The sequence below is a fragment of the Mixophyes fleayi genome, chromosome 8, assembly GCF_038048845.1.
Source record: "Mixophyes fleayi isolate aMixFle1 chromosome 8, aMixFle1.hap1, whole genome shotgun sequence".
NCBI lineage: Eukaryota > Metazoa > Chordata > Amphibia > Anura > Limnodynastidae > Mixophyes > Mixophyes fleayi.
Genome location: NC_134409.1, coordinates 107,282,381 through 107,307,504, shown reverse-complemented (window position 1 = coordinate 107,307,504; position 25,124 = coordinate 107,282,381). Strand labels below are relative to the sequence as shown.

Genomic DNA, 25,124 nt, shown 5'->3' with positions numbered 1-25,124 from the left:
TATGATGATTGACTGTTCCACTTCAACTGAGTGGACCAGGTAGCCTGCTGAAGTTACTAGGTGGCACACTCAAAGAGCTATTAGTAAAAAACAGGAACATCCTGGGATAATTGGAAGCTTGCTCTAGAGGACAGTTCAATATATACCAGAATTTGAAGCAAACCTGGAACAAAGTAAATGTTTCTTAATCTGATCTAACATCTCTAATATGAGTCTATTCTAATGCGAGTCTATTTTATTCAGGGGAAGCAGCAGCTGCAAGTCGGGATCCAAAGTTCCCAGGAGGTATACAACGCCAGCAGGATTCATTTCATTCATACTTCATCATTATTGGAAACAGTCTATTTAAAATCACGCAGCATACTGCTTCAGTGCGGCATTACCCAGCACTAAAGCAGTATGAATGAAATAAATGCTTAAATAAATTGAATGAATATGTCCTTTTATTCATTCATTTCATTCATACTTTGTTACTTTGTTTAATTTTAAATAGAATGTTGTCAAAAATAATGGTTTTCTGAGATTAAGCAATTACTTTCAATGATAAAAATCACTATTGTGGGCACAGATGTATTGGCCGGTCAAACAGAATGACAGCATGTTAGACACATGAGGTGCTGTGGGGAAAGGAAAGATCAAGACAGGTTTGGCTTTCAATTTGATAAAGAAATGTCATGTGAAACACCAACATTATAACATTGCATATATTACACTATTGGGATGAGGGGGGTATATATATAACACTATAGGGAGGGGGGCTGCATATATATATAACACTATAGGGAGGGAAGGCTGCATATATATAACACTATGGGAGGGGAGCTGCATATATATAACAGTATAGGGAGTGGGTGGGGCTGCATATATAACACTATAGGGATAGGGGGCTGCATATATAACGCTATAGAGAGGGGAGGCTGCATATAGCACTGTAGGAGGGGCTGCATATATAACACTATTGGGAGAAGGAAGGCAGCATATATATACAGGGCCATCTTTTCCATTGGGCACAATGGGCAGGTGCCCGGGGGCCCCATGGGCAAGGGGGCCCCATAGGCAGGGCTCTTAATTAGAATAAATAATCCTGCAAAAGAAAAAACCTGCAAAAAAACCTTCAAGTACATCTATCTATCTCTATCTCTATATATCTATATCTATATCTATATCTATATCTGTATCTCTATACTCTGTATCAATATATATATCTATATATGTAGGGGCCCCGGTGCACTGCTTTGCCCGGGGGCCCATAATGTTGATAAGATGGTCCTGTTATATATATATAACACTATAGGCGGGGAAGCTGCATATATGACGCTATAGAGAGGGGGGAGGCTGCATATGTGGCACTATAGGGAGGGGGGAGGCTGCATATATATCACAATAGGGAGGAGGGAGGCTGCATGGAGAAAACTATAGGGAAAGGGGGCTGCATATGCAAAACTATAGGGATGAGGAGGCTGTATATACAAAATTATAGGGATGGGGTGGCTGCATACATAAGACTATAGGGAGGGGCTGCACAGAGAAAACTCTAAGGAGGGGGGCTACATATACAAAAATGTGGGGGGCTGCATATTCAAAACTATAGGTAGGGGGGCTGCTATAATGTGTGAGGGAATGGGAGGTGTCGTAGTAGTACATGGGTGGGAGGTAGGCTATTAATTTAATGGTGAAGTTTAGGTGGGGCTAATAATTTAATGGGTGCTATTTTATTTGTGGGTTGATGGTGGGGCAATTGAATTGATTGCTGGGGCCTATTAAATTAAGATGGGGTAATGGAAAATGCTTCTATTAAATGTTAATATTATTAATGTATTGCTGTTTGGAGGGAGGGTAACAGGCTTAATTATTAAATGTATTTACTATTAATTTAATGACATGGCTGGATGGAGGGAAATATATCTATTTATCAAATGTTAGTACTAATATTTTACTGTTGGGGCTGGGAAGAGGCCTAATTACTAAATGTGGGTGCTATTGATTTAATGCCGGGTATAGTTGGAGTTTTCTAGATTTCATGTACCCATTTTTTTTTACCAAATTGGGCAACCAATATTCCAGGATCCAGACAAGCAGCAACTGATCTAAAGAAACCAGCAGCCACAGGTGGTGAAAGTTACACGAACAGGTAGGAGAGAGCAGAACAGTCTGCCAACTGTCCTGAATCTGTTGGGGCACTCCTGCATTTGGGTGACTGTCTCACTTAGTAAGGATTTTATCTGACAACAAGGACAGTTGTGAGATAAGTCACACTGTACTGCTTGTGAAGGCAGAGCTGCGTGCACCTAACAGTAGTGCACACAGCTTTTCTTGTGAATTTGTCTAAAATGTATCTAAAATTATAACCCCCCTGTTTTAAGTGCCCCAGGCCCCCGAAGAGCCTTATTCCAGCTCTGGTCATACTTTAGTTGGTTCTTGCATTGATCCCATTGCCTGCCTTCTACCTTGCACTGGTCCCATTTTTAGATCACATTATTGAACAAATGGCCAGCCCCCATTGCACTGACAATATCATTGATCCTTCCTCCTTTGTATATCCCTCCCACCCTGCACTGTTATTAATTCATACCACCACCAATCATTGGGCACATTTAGGGCTCATACAAAATTATTTCAAATGAAGTGTTTTCTTGCAGATACTTGAAGCATTTCACCTTTGTGGTGATCCCACTGGATTGCCATTTATTATAAGGATTGTTTTTAATGCATTTTTTGAAACACACAGTTCACGTTTTTATATATTAAAAGAGAGAAATTTGACTGGTAGATTGCAGCTCATGATGTCAGGTAAAGATGCAAAAGTGAGTTGAGGTGCTCATATGGTGCTCTGCCAGACTGATCAGATACAATTGTGCCAACACGTTTCGTAATAGTTAAACTTAGAAACATATCTTACTTTGTTTAATATAAAAGGAATTTTGGAAGAATGTGTTAGTAGACAACTAAACAAGTTTCAACACAGATCGTGCAAAAGGATTCATGTATTTTTATAACACATGACTGTCAGCTTTTTCCTTGCATTGCTTTAGAGATGACCCACTGTCTATTAAGTCATCACATCTAGGTTTTCCTACATGTTACTACAACCAAATTCCAGTAGTTTTAAATCCCACCTACTTTTGTGTTGGCTCCACCTACAGTTGATTTGGTCCCGCCCACATGGGGCAACTTCAAGAAGTTTTTTCAGGGCCACTTTAAGTTCCCAATCCTCCTCTGTATATCAGTCCCCATTTTAGGTGCCTACCTAGGACCCTCTCTTGTCAGGAAACATTCTTCCAAATGTAGAACCACATCGCAATATCTATGTATAGGTTGCAGTATTGCCTAAACGACTACACTGCTCTTGGAGCAGATAAAGAGGACAAATCTGAAGGTAAATCATGTATACTGTGTACACATGAATCGACATGCTGATCGGGACTTTTTTATTTGCCTGTTGTTGGTAAATTGCTAATCGTTAGCATTTTCCTGCAGCGTGTACCTAGCCTATCTAACAATGGTTACTATTGAACATAGGATGATGTGGCATATGTGAACATGCCACTGCTTCATTACCATTAACACATCATTCTTTTACCTATTTATGTAATTTAGAAATGTTTTCTGTTGGTGTCTTCAATTGATTAGATGCTAGAGGCACAATAATCCAGCAAACAGTGAGTGTAGGAACAAAGTTTACCAAGTCAGAGAATGGAGCTGGAGAGCTGGACATTGCCAAAATAACAGGCATTGCTGAATTTTGACATAGAATCTAGGAAAGCACAAGTCCAGCATCCCACTTAGCTCAGTTAGAAGAGTTGCTGCCTGTGAGGAGTGGCATTTCTGGGTCTGACGCTGAACAAGAACAGAGTTAGTGCAGGGAAGTCAGAGAAGAATAGGTAGGGCAAAGGAAAGAGAGGGATTTTACAGTAAATACTTTTTCCATGAGGTTGTTTTTCTATATATAGAAAGGTTTTATAGTTTTGATTTTTATACATATCTGGAATTTTATTGGTTAGGATGGACTTTTAGCTCTGAAATGTTATCCATTCCCCTACACCTTGTTAAAGATAATTAGGAGTCTCTCATACCAACTGATTATGTTACATACAATTACCAAGACTTCCATCAGCAGCTGACAGAGAGATATAAGTTCAATAAACACCTAATATCGGGTAGAAGTGTTAACATATAGAGAATAAATTTTTATTCTATGTGTTTTGGTCATGTTTTTATAGTGTAAGTGCGACTGATTAAAACATTTTATATGTTATAAAAATGTTACACGCAAGAAAATAATTTTTCTATTTTGTTTCCTCCTGGATATGCAAACAATATCTGGATATTTACTTTATCCAAGATTCTGGTAATGTTGCAATAAGAGAAGGAACGTGTGCTGGAAAGATCATAGACATGAAAGTGTATTTATGTGAGTGCACAGTTGGCCACAAGATTTTCACTTTATAGTTTTTACAATATTACAGTATTTGGAGTTTATTTCATTTGAGGCTGCACAGCATGAGATTTTGTAGAGAAATTTAAGCATCTTGTGAGGGATTTCTATAAAGAACTGGAGGATTTCTGAAAAGAGTAAATACACACAAGTTTATTTTATTTATATGAGTGCACAGTCAATCAAAAGTTTTGTATCTTTGATTTTTTTACAATATTACACTGTGTAGATTTTAATTGTTTAAGGATGCACAACAAGAAAGCTTATAGAAGAAAGTACAGCATTTCAGTGTAACTTTGTATAACTGCATGGGTTTTCTCACCTGGAAGTGGGCTGTTTTAATGATCACTTGTGCACTTTTTTGGAACTATAACATAATTATTTTAAGTTAATTAATTTATTTTTAAGTTACCACATTAAATGTGAGTTTCTTCTTTTTTTTCTGGTACTCTGAATGGTTTCTGAAATGAATTAAGAAGAAATATGAAATAGAGGCTCAAAGACATTGCTACATTCGGAACATCAAAGGACAGACTGTCTGTTTGAGTTGTGCCTTTTAACCCTTATTGTTGTGGTCTTTAGCACCATTGGCTTATCTGCTTGTGGAATACCTATTTATTGGTTATGTTAGCCATTTGATCTAGACGTTATTCAGTTATTTATTTAGCTTTTTAGCGGACAGTTATTTTTTATTTAATAGTTGGTTACTCCTTAATGCCAGTGATTTTTATGCAAATGAGCAAATATTGTCATAGTTCAAATTGGGCCTATCATATACCCACAATGTAGGAATCCATTGTGTGGGCTGAATTAGTATGTAGCCTAAAAACCAGTGACATCACTGAGGCATTGTCCGATTAATATTCGTGAGGCCTGACATTTCATGAGGTACTGGTTCCTTATTGATCAGCTGTATTCTGATGAACATTAGTTCAACCCACAAAATGGATGTCTCCACTGTGTGTACATGACAGGTCCACTTTAAGAAGAAAGACAATATCTATAGCTTTTGGGAGAGAAATAAAAATATTTTTTTTCTGATTTTTACATGTAGTCATCTACTTAAATAAAAGTGTGATTATATGAAGGAAAATCAGATACACTTCAATGTAGTTCATTGGATCATATCAACATTTTTTATTGGTAATTCAATAAGAAGAAAAGACTAAATAATGAATTTTTCTGGATCTCCTTATCGTCAATTACAATATAATTCTCCTCCTAATCGATGCTGAAGATATCAGGTACAATATAATCTTTTTTACTTCCATCAATTAGCCCTTCTCCATTGGAATGGACAAACCAGCAAGGAACCTTACTGCCATTATGGGGGTCTTCTCTGTAGTCTTTTTGTGTATCCCTAAAATTACAATAATAACAACTATTAATACATTTTATAATTGTCAAAATACTTAACAACAAATTATGGACAGAGGACAGCACAGCAGAGCGCACGGGAAAAGGGCTCCATTATCACAACATAGATCATACTGTGCCGCAAACTCAGGGATCACGACTATAAGGCAAGATCGTTACAGCAACAGTACCACGCTAAATGAATAAGACAGACAACATCTGGATCGGGACACGGTATGCAGCTTGGCTGTTTACACCAGAGGAAAACTGACAACAAATAACAAGCACAAACAAAATACCTATAAGGTAATTATACACCCCGCACACAAGCAGGGGTCTGCAGAAATTAAGTTTACAATTCGGCTGTCACATTGTGCATGATCACCTGATTCATTAAGGAAAGGTAAGCAAAAAAAAGAGTAACCTTGCACCTTGGCAAAACCATATTGCATTGGAGGAGACTGTAAATTTAAAATGTAGGGACAGGTTTATAGTTGGGGTAGGGCATGTCCTAGATCAACTTTAAAATTCAATGTAAAAAGAAAACTATCAAGTATCTGTATGCTACATTAAAAAACAGCGAGTATTTAACTTATGTGCAAAGTAATAGACTAATTTGCACCCCTTGCATTGTAACATGATTTTGTCCAGCAGAAAACTTACTCCTTTTTTACTTACTTCCCTTTAATGAACCAGGCCTATTGTTTTTTCATGTGATAGCTTTATTTTTATACTGAAATGTAAAGTTGATCTAGGACATACCCCACGCTAACTATAAATCTGCCCCCACATTTTAAATTTAACTCCCCCTCCAATGCAACATAGTTTTGCCAAGGTGCAAGGTTACTCCTTTCTTAAGCTTTACTCTCCCACCATTTGCAGGGTGTCAGTATTAATATACACAGTGCTGTTTTTGTCATAGAACGCTCAGAACGGTGTTCCGGCACCTTTTGTCTGTCTGTCTGTGTGTGTGTGGGGAAAAAAAAACCAAGTTGCAGCGCCACCTGCTGGGCAGAGTTATACACTGACCTACTAAATTCTTAGTGTGTGTGGGAAAAAAATTTCAAAAAGGGCTGAAATTTGGTAGGGCTCAAACTCATTTTCGTGAGGCAATTTTACCTTATGAACACACATGTGTAGAGGCGTGCGTTAGTGTGTGTGTGTGTGTGTGTGGAAAAAACTATTTTCTCAGAAAGGGCTCATCCAATTGACCTGAAATTTGGTATACTGATATTATTTGACAAAAAAATTAGAATAGTGAAATCAGTTAACTTCCATCATCCCCCCTTCCCCCCGTGGGAGGGGTAGTAAAGGCTAAATTTACGAGTTGAGGGGTCAAACTCATTTTCATGAGGTAATTTTACCTCATGAACACACATTAAAAAGTCTGCTTGCGTCGGGAACTAACGCTCTTCCCCTGAGGAGGCCTGGGCTAGGTCCAAATGCATGACAAGAACCTTTTTAAGACCTTAAGTAGCTTGATTTGACTAGAATGCATGAGTATCATGCACGGGTTAACTTGTATATATATATATATATATATATAATATCTATACTTTTAATGGGACTTGTTTGGAAGAGTGTCAGAATACGATAGGGAAAATGGATGTTTATTTGGAGAACAAAACGCGGAGTCTAACACTCCCCTGATGTTTGCCAGTGACCCATGCAAGGAGGTCTGGTCTTCACTGCATGGAACATACAGCCTCGAAAGCCGATTGCTAATGAGGTAGCTGGAATCACAGTGGAGAATCGTGGGCTAGCCAGGTCAGAACTAGAATGGACAATTGAAGTAATTCAGAATGGTAGTCAGGGTAGCCAAGGTCAAACAAGCAGATCCAAACAGAACCGATACGTGAAGCGGAAGATTAGTCAGGAACAGGCTGAGTCAGAACCAGGAGATCCAAAGACAGCAAACATGCAATGCAAGAGATTAGTCAGGAAACAGGCATAGTCAGGAAACAGGATATTCAACATAACTAGGAGCACCAAGGGACTAGAGGCGCTAGGGACCACACCAGATCAGTAGGCAAGTGATCTAATATTCTGGCACTCAATGAGTGCCATAGTCTTTCTTGCATAGGCAGCTCAAACAAGGTATCGGAGGACACCATGCTGACCGCCGATACAAAACCCGATGAAACATCCTTTTGACTAGCAATAGGATGCGCATGCGCAGAATAGTGGCTGGAGGAATCGGAAGTTGCGTCTTGTTGCTAGGTAATGGGACACAGACCACCGGCTAGAGAAGGCACCTGTCCCTACAGCAAAGGTGGAAAGTGGAAAAAACTTCTGACGACAAAAAGAAATCCATTTGTAGTAACACTAAACCAGTTGTAATAAAGGGCTTCCCATTTGGTATATGATGATTCAGATAGAAATTAATATATTCTGTTATATTTAATAAAGTTGTTAATTTGTATTTTGTGGTTTTGTTTTATTGAAGTGTAAAATATATTTAAAAATTGTGTGTGTGTTGTTTTTTACTCTTTTAGTAAAATGTATAGGGATTTTAGGCCCCTGTCCAGTATACTGATAAGGAATGTTGTTATTTACACTGGCCCCAACAGGCCAAGGGGTCAGGAAGATCATCAGCACTTCAGCATGGGGCTGGGAGCCTGTGGGAGGGGAAGTTTTTTGTGATCCCCCAAAGAGAGGTACCAACCCATATTTGTAGTCTCCTTCTTATAGCGGAAACCAGGCCACGCTGGCTGAGGATTTGGTCAGGGGCATGCTGACTATTAAAATTATTTATTTACTGTACTTTAAACAGTGCCAGTGTCTGTGAAGAGAGTCAATGTGGGTGGAGATCTTTGTGGGTGAGGTCTGGTCCCTATCTCTGTGAGACCAGTCTTCATAGGAAATAATGAGAGGGCAGCTATGTTCCAGTACTATTGCTGGTCTTTGCTACTTTCTAAATGGGGAGTTACTCTATTTTCCAATGGCTTTTATTTATTTGATGATTTACTTTTTTTATTGGAACTGCTTCCTGGGCAGCAAATCTCTGGAACTCAGGCTAATCTCAGTGTCAGCTGAATCTCTTTGCCTTTCTCGATTGCCCACTTTTCTCGATGGTTATCTATCAGCTTTGCCACCAATGGGTTTACACCGTGAGCAACTGATACCTGGTAAATGTGGGTCTGCTTTAGCTAGTTGTAGTTCATGTTCAAGATACTCAATATCATGATTATTTTAGGGCTGCCAAAAGGTTGATCCCAAGTGATGTTAACAATGCAACAAGGTTATCTGCACGGGCAGATCTTAGCCTCTAGACATTCTCCACAAAATGGGAATCCAGATACTTAATTAGCAAATAAAATTCATCCATTGATTTGATGCCTCAGTAGCAGACTAGAATATGGACTTCCAGTAACTATAGTTCTCCTAGGATGCTCATCAAATGTTGCAAGCTGATGTTTAGTCTCTTTCCTTTTGGATGATATTTATTGGGGTTCAGTGTATAAGTCTGGAAAGGGTGTTTTAAATGTGTTACTCATCCTCTAAAGACTGTAACATTTGGAGTAGGACACATTTGCACTCTGAACATACGTAGAGAAAGACACACACCCCAAAAAGTGTATTTGGCCCTGATTTATTAGGGCACGAATCTGCCGATTTTGAGCACATTGTACGCAAAAATCACTCTGCACATGCCCAAAAACAGGAGATACAGCTGTGTATGCAAGCAATGTCCATGCAAAAGTGGGTGTAAGGGGTACTTACGACAGCATACTACTTCGGGGAGAGAACTGGGCGGGCAAGGGGCATGTTGCCATATTTGATGCAAAATAGGGACATGCCAAATTCTAGCGCACGCAACCACGGCTGTTTCAAGCTCTACAGCCATGAACGTAACTAGTCTTTCAACCATATTTCTTATACCAACTCTGGGGCTAGTCTAAGTCCTGATTAGTAATAATGACAGTCTGGTATGCATGCTATAAGATGAGTTTGTGATCACGAACAACTGTAAAATATATGTTTATGTTCAGTAGACATTAAAAACATTCTAATAAATTTGTTTGATGGAAAAAAAATTAAACTGTTTTATCATTAATGTCTTTATTATTATGACATGTGTATATTTATTTAAGGTTTGCAACTTAGATTTCTTTATTTTAAGTTATTTTTAAAAATATTTTTTTTCTCCAATAGATTTATGATGAGGCCACTTGTACCTTTGTACAAGTATGTTTTAACTCTTGAGTGTACATGCAAACTACAAAGGTTAAAGCCTGCTTCAGGCAGTATGTGACAACCACCTACTTTTTAGTGTATTCTAATTAATTACAAATAAATACCACAAACCACACATCATACATATAAAAAAAATTATAATAATTTTCTTTACCGCTTGCCCTGTGGCTGTGTGGTTTGCTTTTGCACCTGACTTCTGGTTACCCATGATGTGGAAGGCTGTGTAGAAGAAGCAGAAGTCATTGGCTCAGCAGAGAGTGGCTGGGCATAGGGGGCAGGATGGTTTGGGGGCAGAAAGATGTGTTTGGGTTGGAGAGGGGAGTGGGGCAGTAGGTGAAAAGTGGGCATTAAAAGAGTAGAAAATGGTGTATGATTGGGCAGAGGGTCTGGTGTGGGTAAATCTGTCAGATGGCGTGGCTTGGTGTGGTGTAACGTGGCTTGACAGCCATAGTGACAGGGTGTACTTCTTACCAGCCACTGTTGAAAGTCGAATGTGCCCCTGTATCAGTGTTGCTCATATCACCTGACACCCCCAATAAACTGCCAACGATCGGGGGACTCAACCCCATAATATCAGGAACCTCAGAACCCTCTCTGCATCCGTCTTTCCTATCCGTGGTTTGGTCTGGGCCAGACTGTGCAGGAGGCTGGGGGCTAAACCTGCTTGAGCCTTGGCTGATTAGAGTGCCCCACAGAACCAGTAGGCTCCTATCCTATTCTTTGCCCTTCTGTTCTCAACTCCAGGCATGACTAACAGGCTGTGGCTGATCTCTTCAGCCATGGTCTGGCTGGTGAGAAGTGCCCCCTGATAGCGTTCAGAACCAGCCTGTTCTACTCCCTAATAGTTTTCGCTCGCCCGGACAGTGTCCTACTGTATCGGCACAGACCATGGAGTGGTGAGACCCTTTACACTACCGAACCACCGGAAATACCTGATCTGTCACTGCAGCTCCACTCCATCATGGTCGGAATCAGTGCAACCTACTGACTAAATTTGAGTCAGGGGAACCCCAGACCTGCTACTGCTGGAGCTATTATACCTGGGTGTCTCTTATCTGCCTAGAGACGGCGGAGACACTTGGACCAGGTGCTTGTGAGACAATCTGTAGAAGCACCTGGTCACTGTCTGAGCTGACTGTACTACACTAGACTCTTCATTTGCAGGACAGTACTCAAGGCTTGCCTACCTTTCCTCCTCCTGCTTCTCCATATTTGCTGGTTTGAGTTGCCTCCATACCTGCTATCTCCTCAACTTGTCAGTAATGCGCTCCAATAACTGAGGCTTTGCCTGCGCACCCAGTGGCTGAACTGTAGTATTGCATCCAGGGCTCTCAGAATGCATACAGCCCTTTCGATCTACTCGATCCTGTACTTCACCTCAAATTATATCATGTAACTGACATACTGGAAGGGCCACTGTCCTCCCGCAGAATGGACTGATTTTAATTGAGTTCCCCACCCATGTCGCACTGCCTGCATTGCCCATGATGCTGGTTCGTCCAACAGACCTAAACATGCCCAGTAACTTACATCAGCTTGTATTCCTACATCTCTGATCTTCATATGCTTCTGTATGTTGTAACCATATCTCTATATATGGCGATATGGCCTCTAAAAACTGAAATCCAGCAAGGCACCAGCTCCTGTCCATTTTTTCAAAACACAGGCTACAACCATTCCTGCAGGGAAACCTAAACAATTGGAAGCCTCTAGTGACTTATCTCTCTCTTCATGTCTGGAAGATTCTACTCCTACTGGTAGTGTTGCCCCACCACTCACATGGACCTGATGGCCCTCTTACAGTGAAAACCATGCAATCTATGCTTGCTACGCTCAAAGCAAAACTGCTCTTAGACATGCGATCATCACTTAAAGAGATTAAACTTGAACCTCACTAGCCACATCGAGAATAAACTGGAAGAACTGGTTTCCTGCAATAAACAGTTAATCACAGAACATGAGAAAATGGAATCTGAAATTCATAAGCTATGTGACAATATAGTGGACATGAAGGACCGGTCTAGAAAGAATAATATTAAAATTTGTGGCATGAAACAGTCTCTCCCTCTGAACTAGTACTGTCAAGGTCCGGAGACAAGATAGGAGCCCAGTGACAGGGTGGAAGACTAGCTAACAGGAGGCGAGATGGTAAGAAAGGTCAAACAAGCCGGGTTCGGTACACAGAGACAAAGAGGTCCAAAGGTTGAGGCAGAGGCAAAGTGGAGGGCAAGTCGAGGTCGGTACATGAGTAGTAGTAGAACAGCAGCAGGAACAGGAGCTAGATCACAGGCACATAGCACAATAATCAGGCACTGGAGACAGGAACTGGCCAGGCTTTTATAGGAAGTCAAGGGGGTGGATCTATGGCATGCTGGAACATCAGAAGATCACTGGAACTGGTCTAGAACACAGAATACAGGCAATGAACTGTCCAGCAGCCAGAATAGCTCAATCAGTAGAGTAGCAGTCCACAGAGGCAGAAGCACTGGGATCAAATCCTGACAGTACTCCTCTCCTTCCAGTTCGTCCTCTGGACGTCTCAGGAGCCAGTTTGCTAGGATGTCTCTGGTGAAAAAGTCTGGTTAATCTGGAGACATGGACATTTTCTGCAGGCTTCCACAAATTTTCTTATGGACCATATCCCCTCCATTTCACCAAGTACTGCAGCTTATTTCTGCAGATTCTGGAGTCCAAGATCTCTTCAACAACAAATTCCTCTTCGCCTTCCAACATGACTGGTGGTGGTGGGGCCAAAATACGGCCAGGGAAGTGGATGTCTTGAAATGGCTTGAGCAGAGAGACATGGAATACCGGAACATGTAAACAATTCTTGAATCCTGTATACTCCTAAATGTCCAGCGGCTTTGGAATCATGGACTAATTTCAATACCTCAACTCGTACTGACTCGGGTAGATAAAGACGATGAGTCCAGTAGCCATTATGAAAAGTTAAACTAACATCTGTAGAAGGACTTCTGAGGAAAGGATCAGTGTCATAACCTTTCTTCAAAAGAGAGAGTAAATCTGTAGATACAGATGCCCCTAAGAAGTTGTGCTCAGGTATAATAGTCTTTCCAGAATTTTCTTCTAGATGAGGCTCGGAGAACATTCTTGAGAGTGCATCTGCTTTGCCATTTCTGGATCCTGGTTGGTAAGAAAGTATAAAGTTAAAGCGAGAGAAGAATAAAGTCCATCTAGCCTGTCTAGGAGATAATTGTTTAGCAGTGCGTAAAAATTTGAGATTTCTGTGATCAGTAAGGACTGTCACGGGGTGAAAAGAACCCTCAAGAAGGTGTCTCCATTCTGAAAAAGCACACTTAATGGCCAACAATTCCTTGTTCCCAATATCTCAGTTTCTCAGCTGATGTCATCTGGCGAGAAAAATAAGAACAAGGATGCAACAACATCTTCTCACCGACAGGTTGGGAAAGAATTGCTCACACTGCAGGAGACGAGATGGTAAGAAAGGTCAAACAAGCCGAGTTCGGCACATAGAGAGGCGAAGAGGTCCAAAGGTTGAGGCATAGTGGCGAAGTGGAGGACAAGGCTAGGTCGGTACACTGGTAATCAGGAACAGCAGCAGGAACAGGAGCAAGATCACAGGCACAGAGCACAATAATCAGGCACTGGAGGCAGGAACTGGCCAGGCTTTTATAGGAAGTCAAGGAGGTGGAGCTAAGGCATGCTGGAACATCATAAGATCACTGGAACTGATCTAGAACACAGAATACAGGCAAGGAACTGTCCAGCAGCCAGAATAGCTTAGTCAGTAGAGCAGCAGTCCACAGAGGCAGAAGCAATGAGTTCGAATCCTGACAAGTACCTTTTGCAGTCGCCATATTTCACAAGCTGTTACCTTTAGCACCTGACCAAGATCTGATCATTGACTGCATCCATAGACTTATCTGGCCTGTAGGTCCTCCCTCGAGATACCCTCTTGAAAGTCCACTTTTACAGGTTAGAATGTATCCTGCAAGCGCATAGGCTGGAAAATAATTCAACGATTCTACAAGGACTTCAACTCTTCCCAGACTTCTTGGCTGCCACTGTTGCCAACGTAGGTCTTATCAAGTGGTGACCAAAGCTCTTCAGGACCATGATATTCAAATGTGTCCAATGGCTAAGCTCATTATTGGGATAATGGGAAAGGAGAGTACACTAGGGACATTTAGGTAAGAAGGAACTTGTGGTCTGACATACGCCATTGTAAGCACCAATAACATTGATGAGGTAAGAAATTTCACAAATATCAGAGCTACTGAAGTCACAAAATGGCAGGGCTGAAGGAGTTATCTCATCAGGGCATGCAGGTGCACTTCAATGTGATTTAATTCAGGTGCATTCACTTGCGAATGACGAATGATTAGCTAGGGAACGGGAACGCCCCTAATTGCTTGGACACAGAAAATAATTGACAGGGTAGGCAAACATCTAACATACGGAATTGAAGGGATCCACGAGTGACTGTGTGTATGCCCATATGTGCACTGAGAACCAATCACAGTGCCGAATGTTGCAGAGTCATTCACTTGCAAACATGAGGGCTGCGACATTTGCATGAGCAGAGATCCGCAGCCTCATCAAAGTTATGGAGGATTTGTACTGGCCTACAGGCCAGTACATCACCAATGAATACAAGTTGGGGGCTTATTTATCCGTTAGCCATGTAAAAGACTGTTTATATAGGAGGTGCTCTGTAGTGCAGCTCCAGTATAACTGGAGCAATCTGCGGAGATGGTAGCTGTGTTTATTGGAGGATCCCAGAGCTGAGATTCAAAGAAGTAAGTTCTCTAGTTGTCGCGCCGGGGTCCCACTAGTCGGGACCCGACTCTCTTACCTCTCCGGCGCCCGGCAGAGTCCCGATGACGGCCGCCATCTTGGATGGGTCTGCGCATGCGCAGACCCGATTTCTGCTTTAAGGCCTTCCACTGCCCTCTATTGGTTGGAGGATCTTCCTCCAGTATTTAAACCTCCCTCTTCCTTTACTCTGAGCCTGTTCTTAGGTTCAGTTGGATGTCCTAGTGAATTCCTCCTGCAATCCACAGCTATCTATACAGCATCCTGCAATCCACAGCTTCTCTACAGCATTCTGCATTCCGCAGCAACTTGTACAGCTTCCGCTATCCCAGCGGTCGTCCTGCAAACCGCAGCAACTTATACAGCTTCCCGCTATCCCAGCGGTCATCCTGCAACCCACAGCAACTTGTACAGCTTCCGCTATCCCAGTGGTCATCCTGCAAACCGCAGCAACTTGCACAGCTTCCGCTATCCCAGCGGTCATCCTGCAATCCGCAGCAACTTGTACAGCTTCCGCTATCCCAGCGGTCATCCTGCAAACCACAGCAACTTGCACAGCTTCCGCTATCCCAGCGGTCATCCTGCAATCCGCAGCAACTTATACAGCTTCCGCTATCCCAGCGGTCATCCTGCAAACCGCAGCAACTTGCACAGCTTCCGCTATCCCAGCGGTCATCCTGCAATCCGCAGCAACTTGTACAGCTTCCGCTATCCCAGCGGTCATCCTGCAACCCGCAGCAACTTGTACAGCTTCCGCTATCCCAGCGGTCATCCTGCAATCCGCAGCAACTTGTACAGCTTCCGCTATTCCAGTGGTCATTCTGCAGTCCGCAGTACTCCATACAGCTTTGCTGTCTCAGTGGTCATTTCTGTTCAAGCTCTGTTTTCTCCAAACTCCGTGGAACCTGCCCCACTACCAGAGGACCGCGACCTGCGTGGCGGTCGCCGCAAAGTCCATACCACCTTGCGGCGGTTCTTGGTGAAGTCCAGCCGCTACGTTAGACTCCGTGCCTCTGGTGAGTGTTAGTCTTGGCAGGTCAGGGGTCTGTATTCTAGTATACCGTGACACTAGTAATCACAATTTTAAAATTTACCTGATAGCTTAAGTGTTAGATTTGCTTTATGCAATGCTCTAACTGGTAACTGGCTTAATTTGACATAGTACAAGGCCTTAGACAAATAACATCTGTAATATATCTGTTTCACCTGACAAATATTCTGTCATAAACGCATCCTGTAATAATGATCCTTCTAAATCATTATGTGATTGATATTACATAAGTTCATCCATTGGTCAAGTCCATCTGTAAGTGGTGTACATTTTTAAAATTGTAAGCCAATCAATTGTCTATGTGTGGAAATGCATATTTCACTATGCAACTTAAAATTATCTGACTATCTCTATGTACGTGTGAAACAGGGACAACATTTTTATATAAGCTAATGTGTCATATTTATTTTAACAGACCATCCGACCCTGCTCACCGCAGGAACCTGGAGTGGAAGGAAGTGCTGCCAGGGAGGAGGCCCTGGAGGAGGTCAGCGAGGAGGACTGGAAGGAGGAGGAGGGTGAAGAATGTAAGTATCTTAATGTTAAAATTTAGGACAATTTTGTGGGGTTGGGGGTTCAGAAAGCCTTGGTTACACACATATAATTTACCCTAGAGCTAGGCAACGTCCGATTCCACAGGTTTCGGACATGATGGGCCTAATAAGTGTCTCTTGTCAATCAACTGCCCCCATGGCCACTCACCATGTCTACAACTGTTTAGCATAACATGTGCCTTTGCAGAGAGTTTCAAGTTAGGCAACACTTCACACCTCTGATGAGCCCTGCAACGTGTATACAAAGAAGAAGTAATGTGTAAACCCATAGAAATAATATATGTTTTCCAAATGACCCAAGCTTGGTAATATAATTTTTTCCTTTTTTTTTATTAACAGTTCAAGAGGACAGCCATACTGGCAGCCCCTGCACCCAGAGTCCTGCTTCCCTCACCCAGTTGAAGATCCCCCACCCCTAAAATTGCTTATTTCCCAGATTAAAATTGATTAAAAATGTTTTACAAACATAACAAAAAGGAATCAGGCCCTTTATGATACATATATGTTGACTTGGTTGCATCTTAAGATGCATCCAGTTCAATAACAGCAGCATTTTTGCCAGACATACATCAGGCATACTAACATGTTTACTTACAATCGTAAAAGCCAAGAGATAGCGTAGAAGTGTTAGTATTAAATGCTAAAGTCACATTGCCTTATTTGTACACAATATAATAAAAGTCAGATATTTTCGTTAGTAGTCCAAATGAAAATTATAAATGATTTTTGTGAATAGACTTCAGAGAATTTTTAGAATAAAGATGCAGGGCCTGAGTCATTAAGGAGAGCAAAGCATAAAAAAGGAGTAACATTTGCACCTGGGCAAAACTATGTTGCATTGGAGGGGCAGGTAAATTTAAAATGTGGGGACAGATTTATAGTTGGGGTATGGCATGTCCTAGATCAACTTTACATTTCAGTGTAATAATAAAGCTATCAAGTATCTGTGTGCTATATGAAAAAACAGCCAGTATTTAACGTATGTGCAAAATAATAAACTAATTTGCACCCCTTGCATTGTAATATGGTTTGTCCCAGAGAACATTTTCTCCTTTTTTGCCTTAATGACTCAGGCCCACAATGTTTATTATTTAAGTACTGTCACCTGGAGTGGTCAATATGTAATCGGCCAATAAGGACCAACTAGATAGTGCACCAGCCCTCTAGTACTTGGAAGAGATATGCCTCCTGAATATTGTATCTGGGGTCATGTCCATGTCTAATTATGTTTCAATTATCTGAACACACCCTAACTTTACTCAGCATATGCTTTCCCGCTTACCAACCTCAGCCTGCCACTATTATCCTTCTCCAGTCATAAGTTAAAATAAGTCAACAATATGTAAAAATCTAAATATGGATATATGTGTCTGCATTTTTGGTGCGCATGAGCAGTATATAAATATCCATTTATTCAAATATCCATGCATAAGTTCTGCAATTTCTTTTACAACTTGGGGGCAGGAGTCCGACTCTCACACATCATCTGCACTCTTCATCACTGCCTCGTCAGGGGGGGAAGCAGAATGCACCCTCTACACTTGGGGAGTATCAGATGTGTTTTATATGATTCTGTGCTCCAAAGTAGAGGTGTTAGTGTGTGAAGAGGGGAATATGAAAGGTAAAATTTAGAAAAAAATGTTGTTAATGTGTTTTTGCAGAAAACCTAGGAGTTATTCTTAAATGCACTTCTGCAGAGTGGACTGTCTATCTAAGTCTGGCAGAAGGCATTAAGTTTAGTGACTTAAGTTCAGTGTTTTGACACTGAGGCTGTTATTGCAAAGGAGAGGAAGGCAGATTGAACCCAAAGGCAATGTGTGCCTATAAAGTCATGTAAAATCTCAATCCTGATTATGTGGGATACTGTATAAAGTTTTTTCCAGAGACTGGAACTTTTAATGTTGAATCCCTAGATGTAGTAAGGGATAAAATTGCTACAGGAGCAAAATAGGAGCAAAAGGAAAAATAAAAATGAAAATGTTTGGATAATTGGTATGAGCAGTCTAAATTGTATAAAATTCAGAAAGCAGAAGAAAAAGATCAGCAACGACACACTTGCAAATATACAGCCCTTTTACTCTCCAGTATTAACTCCTCCACTGCATACTAGAATAGCTGTAGTTAAAAAAGATACAGACACAAGAATAGAGAAAAGTGTTAGAATTTCATCCATGTTTGCATGTTTACAGTCCCAGGTGATGAGTTGCAAGACCACCCAGATAGAACTGTTCCAATCTTGGCACCATGGACACAGTCAAGATATACAATCCATAGTGAAAAATGTTCCCGATCCTAGAATTTTTTTTACAGCAAAGTTGTAAACTGTAAATATGTACAGACAATATCTGTTTTGCATCAACCGACAGAGGAAGACTGAAGCCAGCTGGTTTTAGCAATGTGGCCCGATGGTAAAATATCATATAACAAAATTATTTGTGATACTGCAGGTGCTGTGCCTTTAACTGCAGAGCCGCAGGGAAAAAAGGGCGGATCTAGCCAACTGCTCTACCTGGGGCGATTTTAGGGGGGGGGGAATTTAGGCCCTGCCCCCTTTCTAATTTCTAAGGCTGCTGACGGCTGCACAGTATGTGCAGGTCCGTTCAGCATTGGCAGTGTGCTGTCCCGCTGCTCTGATTGTGTTTAAAACACAATCAGAGCAGCCGGGCAGCATACTGTCAATGCTGAACGGACCTGCACAGTGTGCAGCCGGCAGCAGCAAGCCCCTGCTAGGGGGGGGCGATCGCCCCGATCGCCCCCCCCTGGATCCGCCACTGCAGGGAGAGATAGTTAACATTTTTCAGATTTAATTAAAGCTTGTGTTTCCACAAAGATTGATTGGTCTAAGTTGTATTTGTATTTGTGTCAGAAACAGTTGTTGAATATCATAAAAGATTGCAAGAATATTATAAGGTTATGCTGGTTTTACAAATTTGAAAGATGTCCAGATTAAACCTATGATTAGAGAACTTTTATGGATGAATTAAATGAACAACTACAGGACAGAGTTACAATCTCAATTCAGATTGAAAGTATTAATAATTGTCAATATTGTTGGAGTTAGCAGAGAGGCATGAAATGAATATTTTTCAAAAGAGAAAACATTACAAAAATGAAATCATTGCAAATGATTAAAAAATTGAAAAGTGAAATGCATAAGAAGGATAAGATAGGAGGTAAGGGCAAGTTAAGCAAACTCCTCAATATGTAACTAGCAGAGTTTGTAATCTCCAATCACAAAACACAATAGGCCTAATTCAATCAGGAAAGTAAAGCAAAAAAAAACGAGTAACTTTTCACCTTGGCAAAACCAAATTGCAGAGGTAGGTAAATTTAAAATGTGAGGACAGATTTATAATTGTGGTATAGCATGTCCTATATCAACTTTTAATGTTGGTGTAAAAATAAAGCTATCAAGCATTTGCATCCTACATGAAAAAACAGCCAGTATTTTACTTATGCGCAAAATAATAAACTTATCTGCACCCCTTGCATTACAGCATGGTTTTGCCAAGGTTCAAAGTTACAAATTTGTTTGCTTTACTTTCCTTAATGAATCAGACCCAACGTGTCTTTAAACTTCGAGAATGCCTGACTGTTTGTATTAGATTAATTGTTACTTGAAATATGGCAACCAAACCTGTGTTTTATGTTTGTGTTATCGAAAAGTAGCTGTTTTGCTTTGAAAATAATAGTCTTCAGCAGCATCTGTGTAGTGTTACAGAGTGGGATCCATGACTGCACCAGTTTTTTTAAATTATTTTTTTTTTCCCCATGTTATAAAGATGTCCCTCCTTCCCTTACTATGGAATGAGGTGGACATTTTATTCCCAAGTCAAGAGGAGGTTCGAGCTCAGCATATGGAATTCCACCCTCTCATGTTCTGAGCCTGAACACACAGTTTTTTGTAACATAAAATGAACAAATAGCCATACCCCATCCCTTTATTGTGATGGAGATCCCTCCAGATATAGAATACTTTACTGTCATAAATTGGAGCAGTGGTTTCTTTTTTTAATAATAATACATTCTTGATTCACATTATTTTTTGTTTTTACCTACTGGGTTTTCAAAATACCTGGACTTGTCTTCCCAAGGCTATATCCTTCTCCAAATCATTTACACATTTTTTTGCAAAATAATTTGCAATCTTTTGTACCCACCGGTGGTTCTGTACTGATCCAATATATGGATGATCTTTTGCTGTGTTCCATATCTTTCCATATCTTTCCAGACTTTCCTTGAGGATACTAACAACTATTGTGTTTTCTTGCAGAAGTTTCCAAGGAGAAAATTCAGTTATGTACTGACAAGGGTAAATACCGAGGCCATTGTTTAAAACACCTGGCCAGAGAAATTTAGACTTCCAAAGAGTGGCCCTAATTCTTAAACACCCTCTACCCCAAAATCTACCCCAAAATCAAAAAGCAGTATGCTCATTCCTTAGTATGTAACCAGTCTGTTGTCATTGGACACCAGGATTTTCCTCTTCAACAATTGATTTCCCAGAATATGCCAGATAAGTTTGAGCACACTCCTGAATGGGTGTACCAGGCACCCTGCTTAGGAAAGTCACTTAATACAGGCTTCAGAAGACTACATTTGAGGCATCTGAAGAGATTAAAAGTCTCTTGGCCTTGGTCACATTAGGCATTCCGAATTATAAGAAATCTTTCCAATTGTATTGTACTGATGATAAGAAGACTGCTTTAGGAGTCCTTACACAAATTCACAGAGGGAAAACATAGACCCATGATTATTTCAGTGTACAATTAGACAGATAGCAAAAGCATTACCTTCATGTTTAAGGTCTATAATTGCAGAAGCAATCCTAGTGGAAAAGACACAGGATATTGTGGTACAGCAGGAATTACATTTGTTTGTTCCTCATGCTGTTGCTCAACTCCTGAATTGTGCACAGATCAGACACGTATCCGCGGCGAGTTTTTCACAATGGGAAATTGCACTATTAACTCCTACTAACCTTATAATACACAAATGTCAGAATCTTATTCCTGATACACTGTAGCCCGCTAAAATCTCACAAGATGAGGATGAGGAAGAAAATGAGAATGATTGTATTATGAGTCAAAGTTTTTCTGTACAACCAGACATTTCGGAGACTACATTGGGGAAAGCAGATTTGATTTTCTTAACTGATGAAAGTTGTTATAGACAAACACATGATGGTTCAATAGTTACAGGATATGCAGTTACACACTCAGTTGAGGATTTTTCATGAAATTTTGTTGGTGAGTCAAGGCTTGGTCTTTAGACACAGCGCAGTTTACTGCTAAAAAGATTTTACAAGAATTTGTATGTAGATATGTTTTACCCAGAGTCATAGAGAGTGACCGGGGAACTCATGTTACAGGGAAAGTGTTTTAAAGAATGATGGGCAAAGATTCAAAGCTTCATAACCTATATCATCCTTAAGCTTTAGAAAGATGAAAGAATAAAGGGAGTAATTAAAAATAGGATAGCTAATGTCACGGGCACTAGGAGTCTTTACCCAGAGATCACCAGGTGGTAGGCTTACCAGAGCAATGTAGATGGTAATAGGGTACTCTGGTAGCTGGGTGATCACGGAACAGGAAACAGCAGATGATGAGATGCTCAGGAAAGTCTATGACTAGCAGCACTGGTAATATGGAGGTAATAGTACACGAGGAACTGTAGGACAAGGACACGTGAAGGTAGTCAGTGGTCTGCGATAGCAAGTTGTACCACTGCTATAGTGAGGGGGAATGTCCAACAGAAACGAGGAGGTGATGAGAGTCAGCGGTCTGCGGATAGCAAGTGGTACCGCTGTCTGAGTGAAGGAATGGAATCCAAGTGGAGGTATCCGGAGAGTCAGTGGTCTGCGATAGCAAGTTGTACCACTGCTATGTGAGAGGATACTGGAACAGGTGATACTGGAAGCAGGGATCAGTGGTCTGCTGCTAGCAAGTTGTACCACTGAATATATATGTGAGGAGGTGCACGGGGAGAGACTGCAACACAGGATATACACAGGCACCTATACACGATCCACAGTAACATGCACAATATATATAAATGACTGAACAGGTCTGCAAATATAGAAAGTCTCTTGAAGTAGTCCAGCACAAGTTAACACAGTCAATGATGGCAATAGACTCAGCGGATAGCAGACTCCAGAGGAGAACCAACACAGTCCAGCAAGATATGCAATACACCAGCACAGTCAATGAGAAGTATGCATACCGTGGTTCAGAAGCAGGCAGTCAGATAGGAGTGCAGCGATACCTGAGCGGCAGGAGGCCGGCTGGATGAAAAGTCCCAGGATAGATGAGGCAGCGGTCTAGTAGGTGCAGCGCACAGATAAGAGACCAACAGGGACACGAATCCACAGGAATCAGTAACACGTGGAACTGGACTCAAGGAGGACCCAGGAGAGTGAAGATGATCCAGCAGAGGAGTAGTTGATGAGATACAAATCCAATGCTGACAGGAGAGTAGACCAGCGGGACACGTGAAGGCGTGGAGAGCGGGTCAGCAGTAGATGGGTGATAGCGCGGTCAGCAGCAGCAGGACTCTGCGGTACACGGAGGTAACCAGTAGCAACCAATGGGTGTCAGTAGCGATGGAACACGGGAGAGCAGAGTAGACCAGGAGCTGTTGATCACGGAGAGTAGCGAATGGCAATGAGAGCAGCAGTCTCGAGGAAACACAGGAGAGCTGAGAAGAGACTGCAGTGCACAGGGGCAGCGGATAGGAATCAGCTAACTTGTCACGATGATGAACACAGGCGAGTTGTAGGCTGGAGGCTGTAGTGCACGGAAGCAGCGGATAGACATCAGCTAACAGTCACGATGATGAACACAGGCGAGTTGTAGGCTGGAGGCTGTAGTGCACGGAAGCAGCGGATAGACATCAGCTAACAGTCACGATAATGAACACAGGCGAGTGTAGGCTGGAGGCTGTAGTGCACGGAGGCAGCGGATAGGAATCAGCTCACGGACTTGATGAGGAACAGGTGAGTGGATGTAAAGTAAAGGTTGGAGTGCACGGAGGCAGCGGGTAGGAACCAGCAAACAGTCACAATGATATGTAATAGCGTTGAAGTGGTTTGGAAGACTGTAGTGCACGGAGGCAGCGGATAGGAATCAGCAAACAGTCACGATGATACAGTTGATGGTAGAAGTGGTATGGGAACCACAGTAGTAGAAGTGGTTTGGAAACCACAGAGGTAGAAGTGGTTTGGAAACCACAGGAATCAGCAGCGCTGAAAACACGAGGAATACAGGAACACCTTCAGAGACTCATAGGGAATGAGACTCCAAGATCAGGCAACGTGGTGTTGACCACAGGTGCTTAATATAGGGAGTGTTGCCTGATCTGCCAATTGAGTTAAAGGGACATACACTAAAGTATAGGAAAGGGCTGCGCATGCGCAGACCCTCAGGATGGAGGACGGCCACAGTTCCTAAATGTCCGGGAAGAGGCACTCACGGTCCGGTGAGTGACAGTACCCCCCCTTTTAAAGGTGGGCACAGAACGCCTGGAACCGGGCTTGTCCGGATTTTTGGAGTAGAACTTCTTCAAAAGGGCAGGAGCATTAAGATCTTCAGCTTTGATCCAAGAGCGCTCCTCAGGACCAAAGCCCTTCCAATGAACGAGGAAACGGAGGACTCCTTGCGAAATTTTTGCGTCTAGTACATCAGTAATCTCAAAATCCTCCTCCTGATGAACTTGAACTGGCTGCGGAGCTGAGGGAGGATTTGAGAAACGGTTGATAATAAGAGGTTTGAGTAAAGACACATGGAAGGCATTGGAAATCCGAAGATTCTTAGGAAGAAGAAGTTTAACACATACTGGATTGATTACTTGAATGATCCTATATGGACCAATAAAACGAGGGGCGAATTTCATAGATGGGACCTTCAAACGAATATTTTTGGTAGATAACCAGACACGATCTCCAATTTTTAGTGGTGGAATAGCCCGCCTCTTCTTATCTGCAAAAGACTTATATTTGTTAGATGTCTTCTTTAAACAGGTTTTGACCTGAGACCAGATATTTTTGAAGGTCTGACAAACAGTCACCACAGCAGGAACTTGGGTGGGCGGGAGGGCAGGAAATTCCGGAAAAGACGGATGGTGACCGTGAACCACCAGCCCTTGACTTTTTGAAGATGACTCCTGAGATCCATCTTCAACGTCCGATGACGTCACGAACGCCCGATGAGGAGGAAGGCGTTCAGACTGAACCTTATCGCACAGATCCGTAGATAAAGGATCCTGTGGAGGAGGACCTGGTGGAATAGACGAATGCTGTCTTTTGAATGAAACCACTTGAGAGAGACAACGATGATGACATTCAGCTCCCCACGATGTAACTTGAGAAGTGCGCCAGTCAATCTGGGGAGAATGACATTGAAGCCATGGAAGGCCTAAGACAATCGGACTTGTCGTAACAGGAAGAATTAAAAACGAAATCTCTTCATGGTGTAGCCCACCAATCTGAAGCGTTACTGGAGACGTACTCTGGGTGATGAGACCATTAATGAGACGTGATCCATCCATAGCAGTCACAGTAATCGGTGTTTTCAAGGTAATCACTGGTAGGGACCATTGATTCACTAATGATTTGGAAATGAAATTTCCTGCTGCTCCGGAATCAATCAGTGCTTGAGCCTCAAAGGATTTGGTAGCAAAGGAAATCGTAACCTCAAAAGCACAGGCTTTTAATTTCGTAGAAGATGGAGAGGACTCC

At 41.8% G+C, this 25,124-nt stretch overlaps 1 protein-coding gene across 3 annotated transcripts in view; it reads right to left on the bottom strand.

Annotated features, from left to right (window-relative positions):
• Positions 1–5,548: 5,548 nt before the first annotated feature.
• The window catches only part of LOC142099563 (inter-alpha-trypsin inhibitor heavy chain H3-like), a 185,038-nt gene continuing 165,462 nt past the window's right edge, over positions 5,549–25,124 (bottom strand). For all 3 annotated transcript variants that reach the window (XM_075183114.1, XM_075183116.1, XM_075183115.1), the window contains one exon: positions 5,549–5,795. In XM_075183114.1, the coding sequence (XP_075039215.1) occupies positions 5,657–5,795 (139 nt within the window). In that variant the 3' untranslated portion in view covers positions 5,549–5,656. The remainder of the gene's footprint in view (positions 5,796–25,124) is intronic.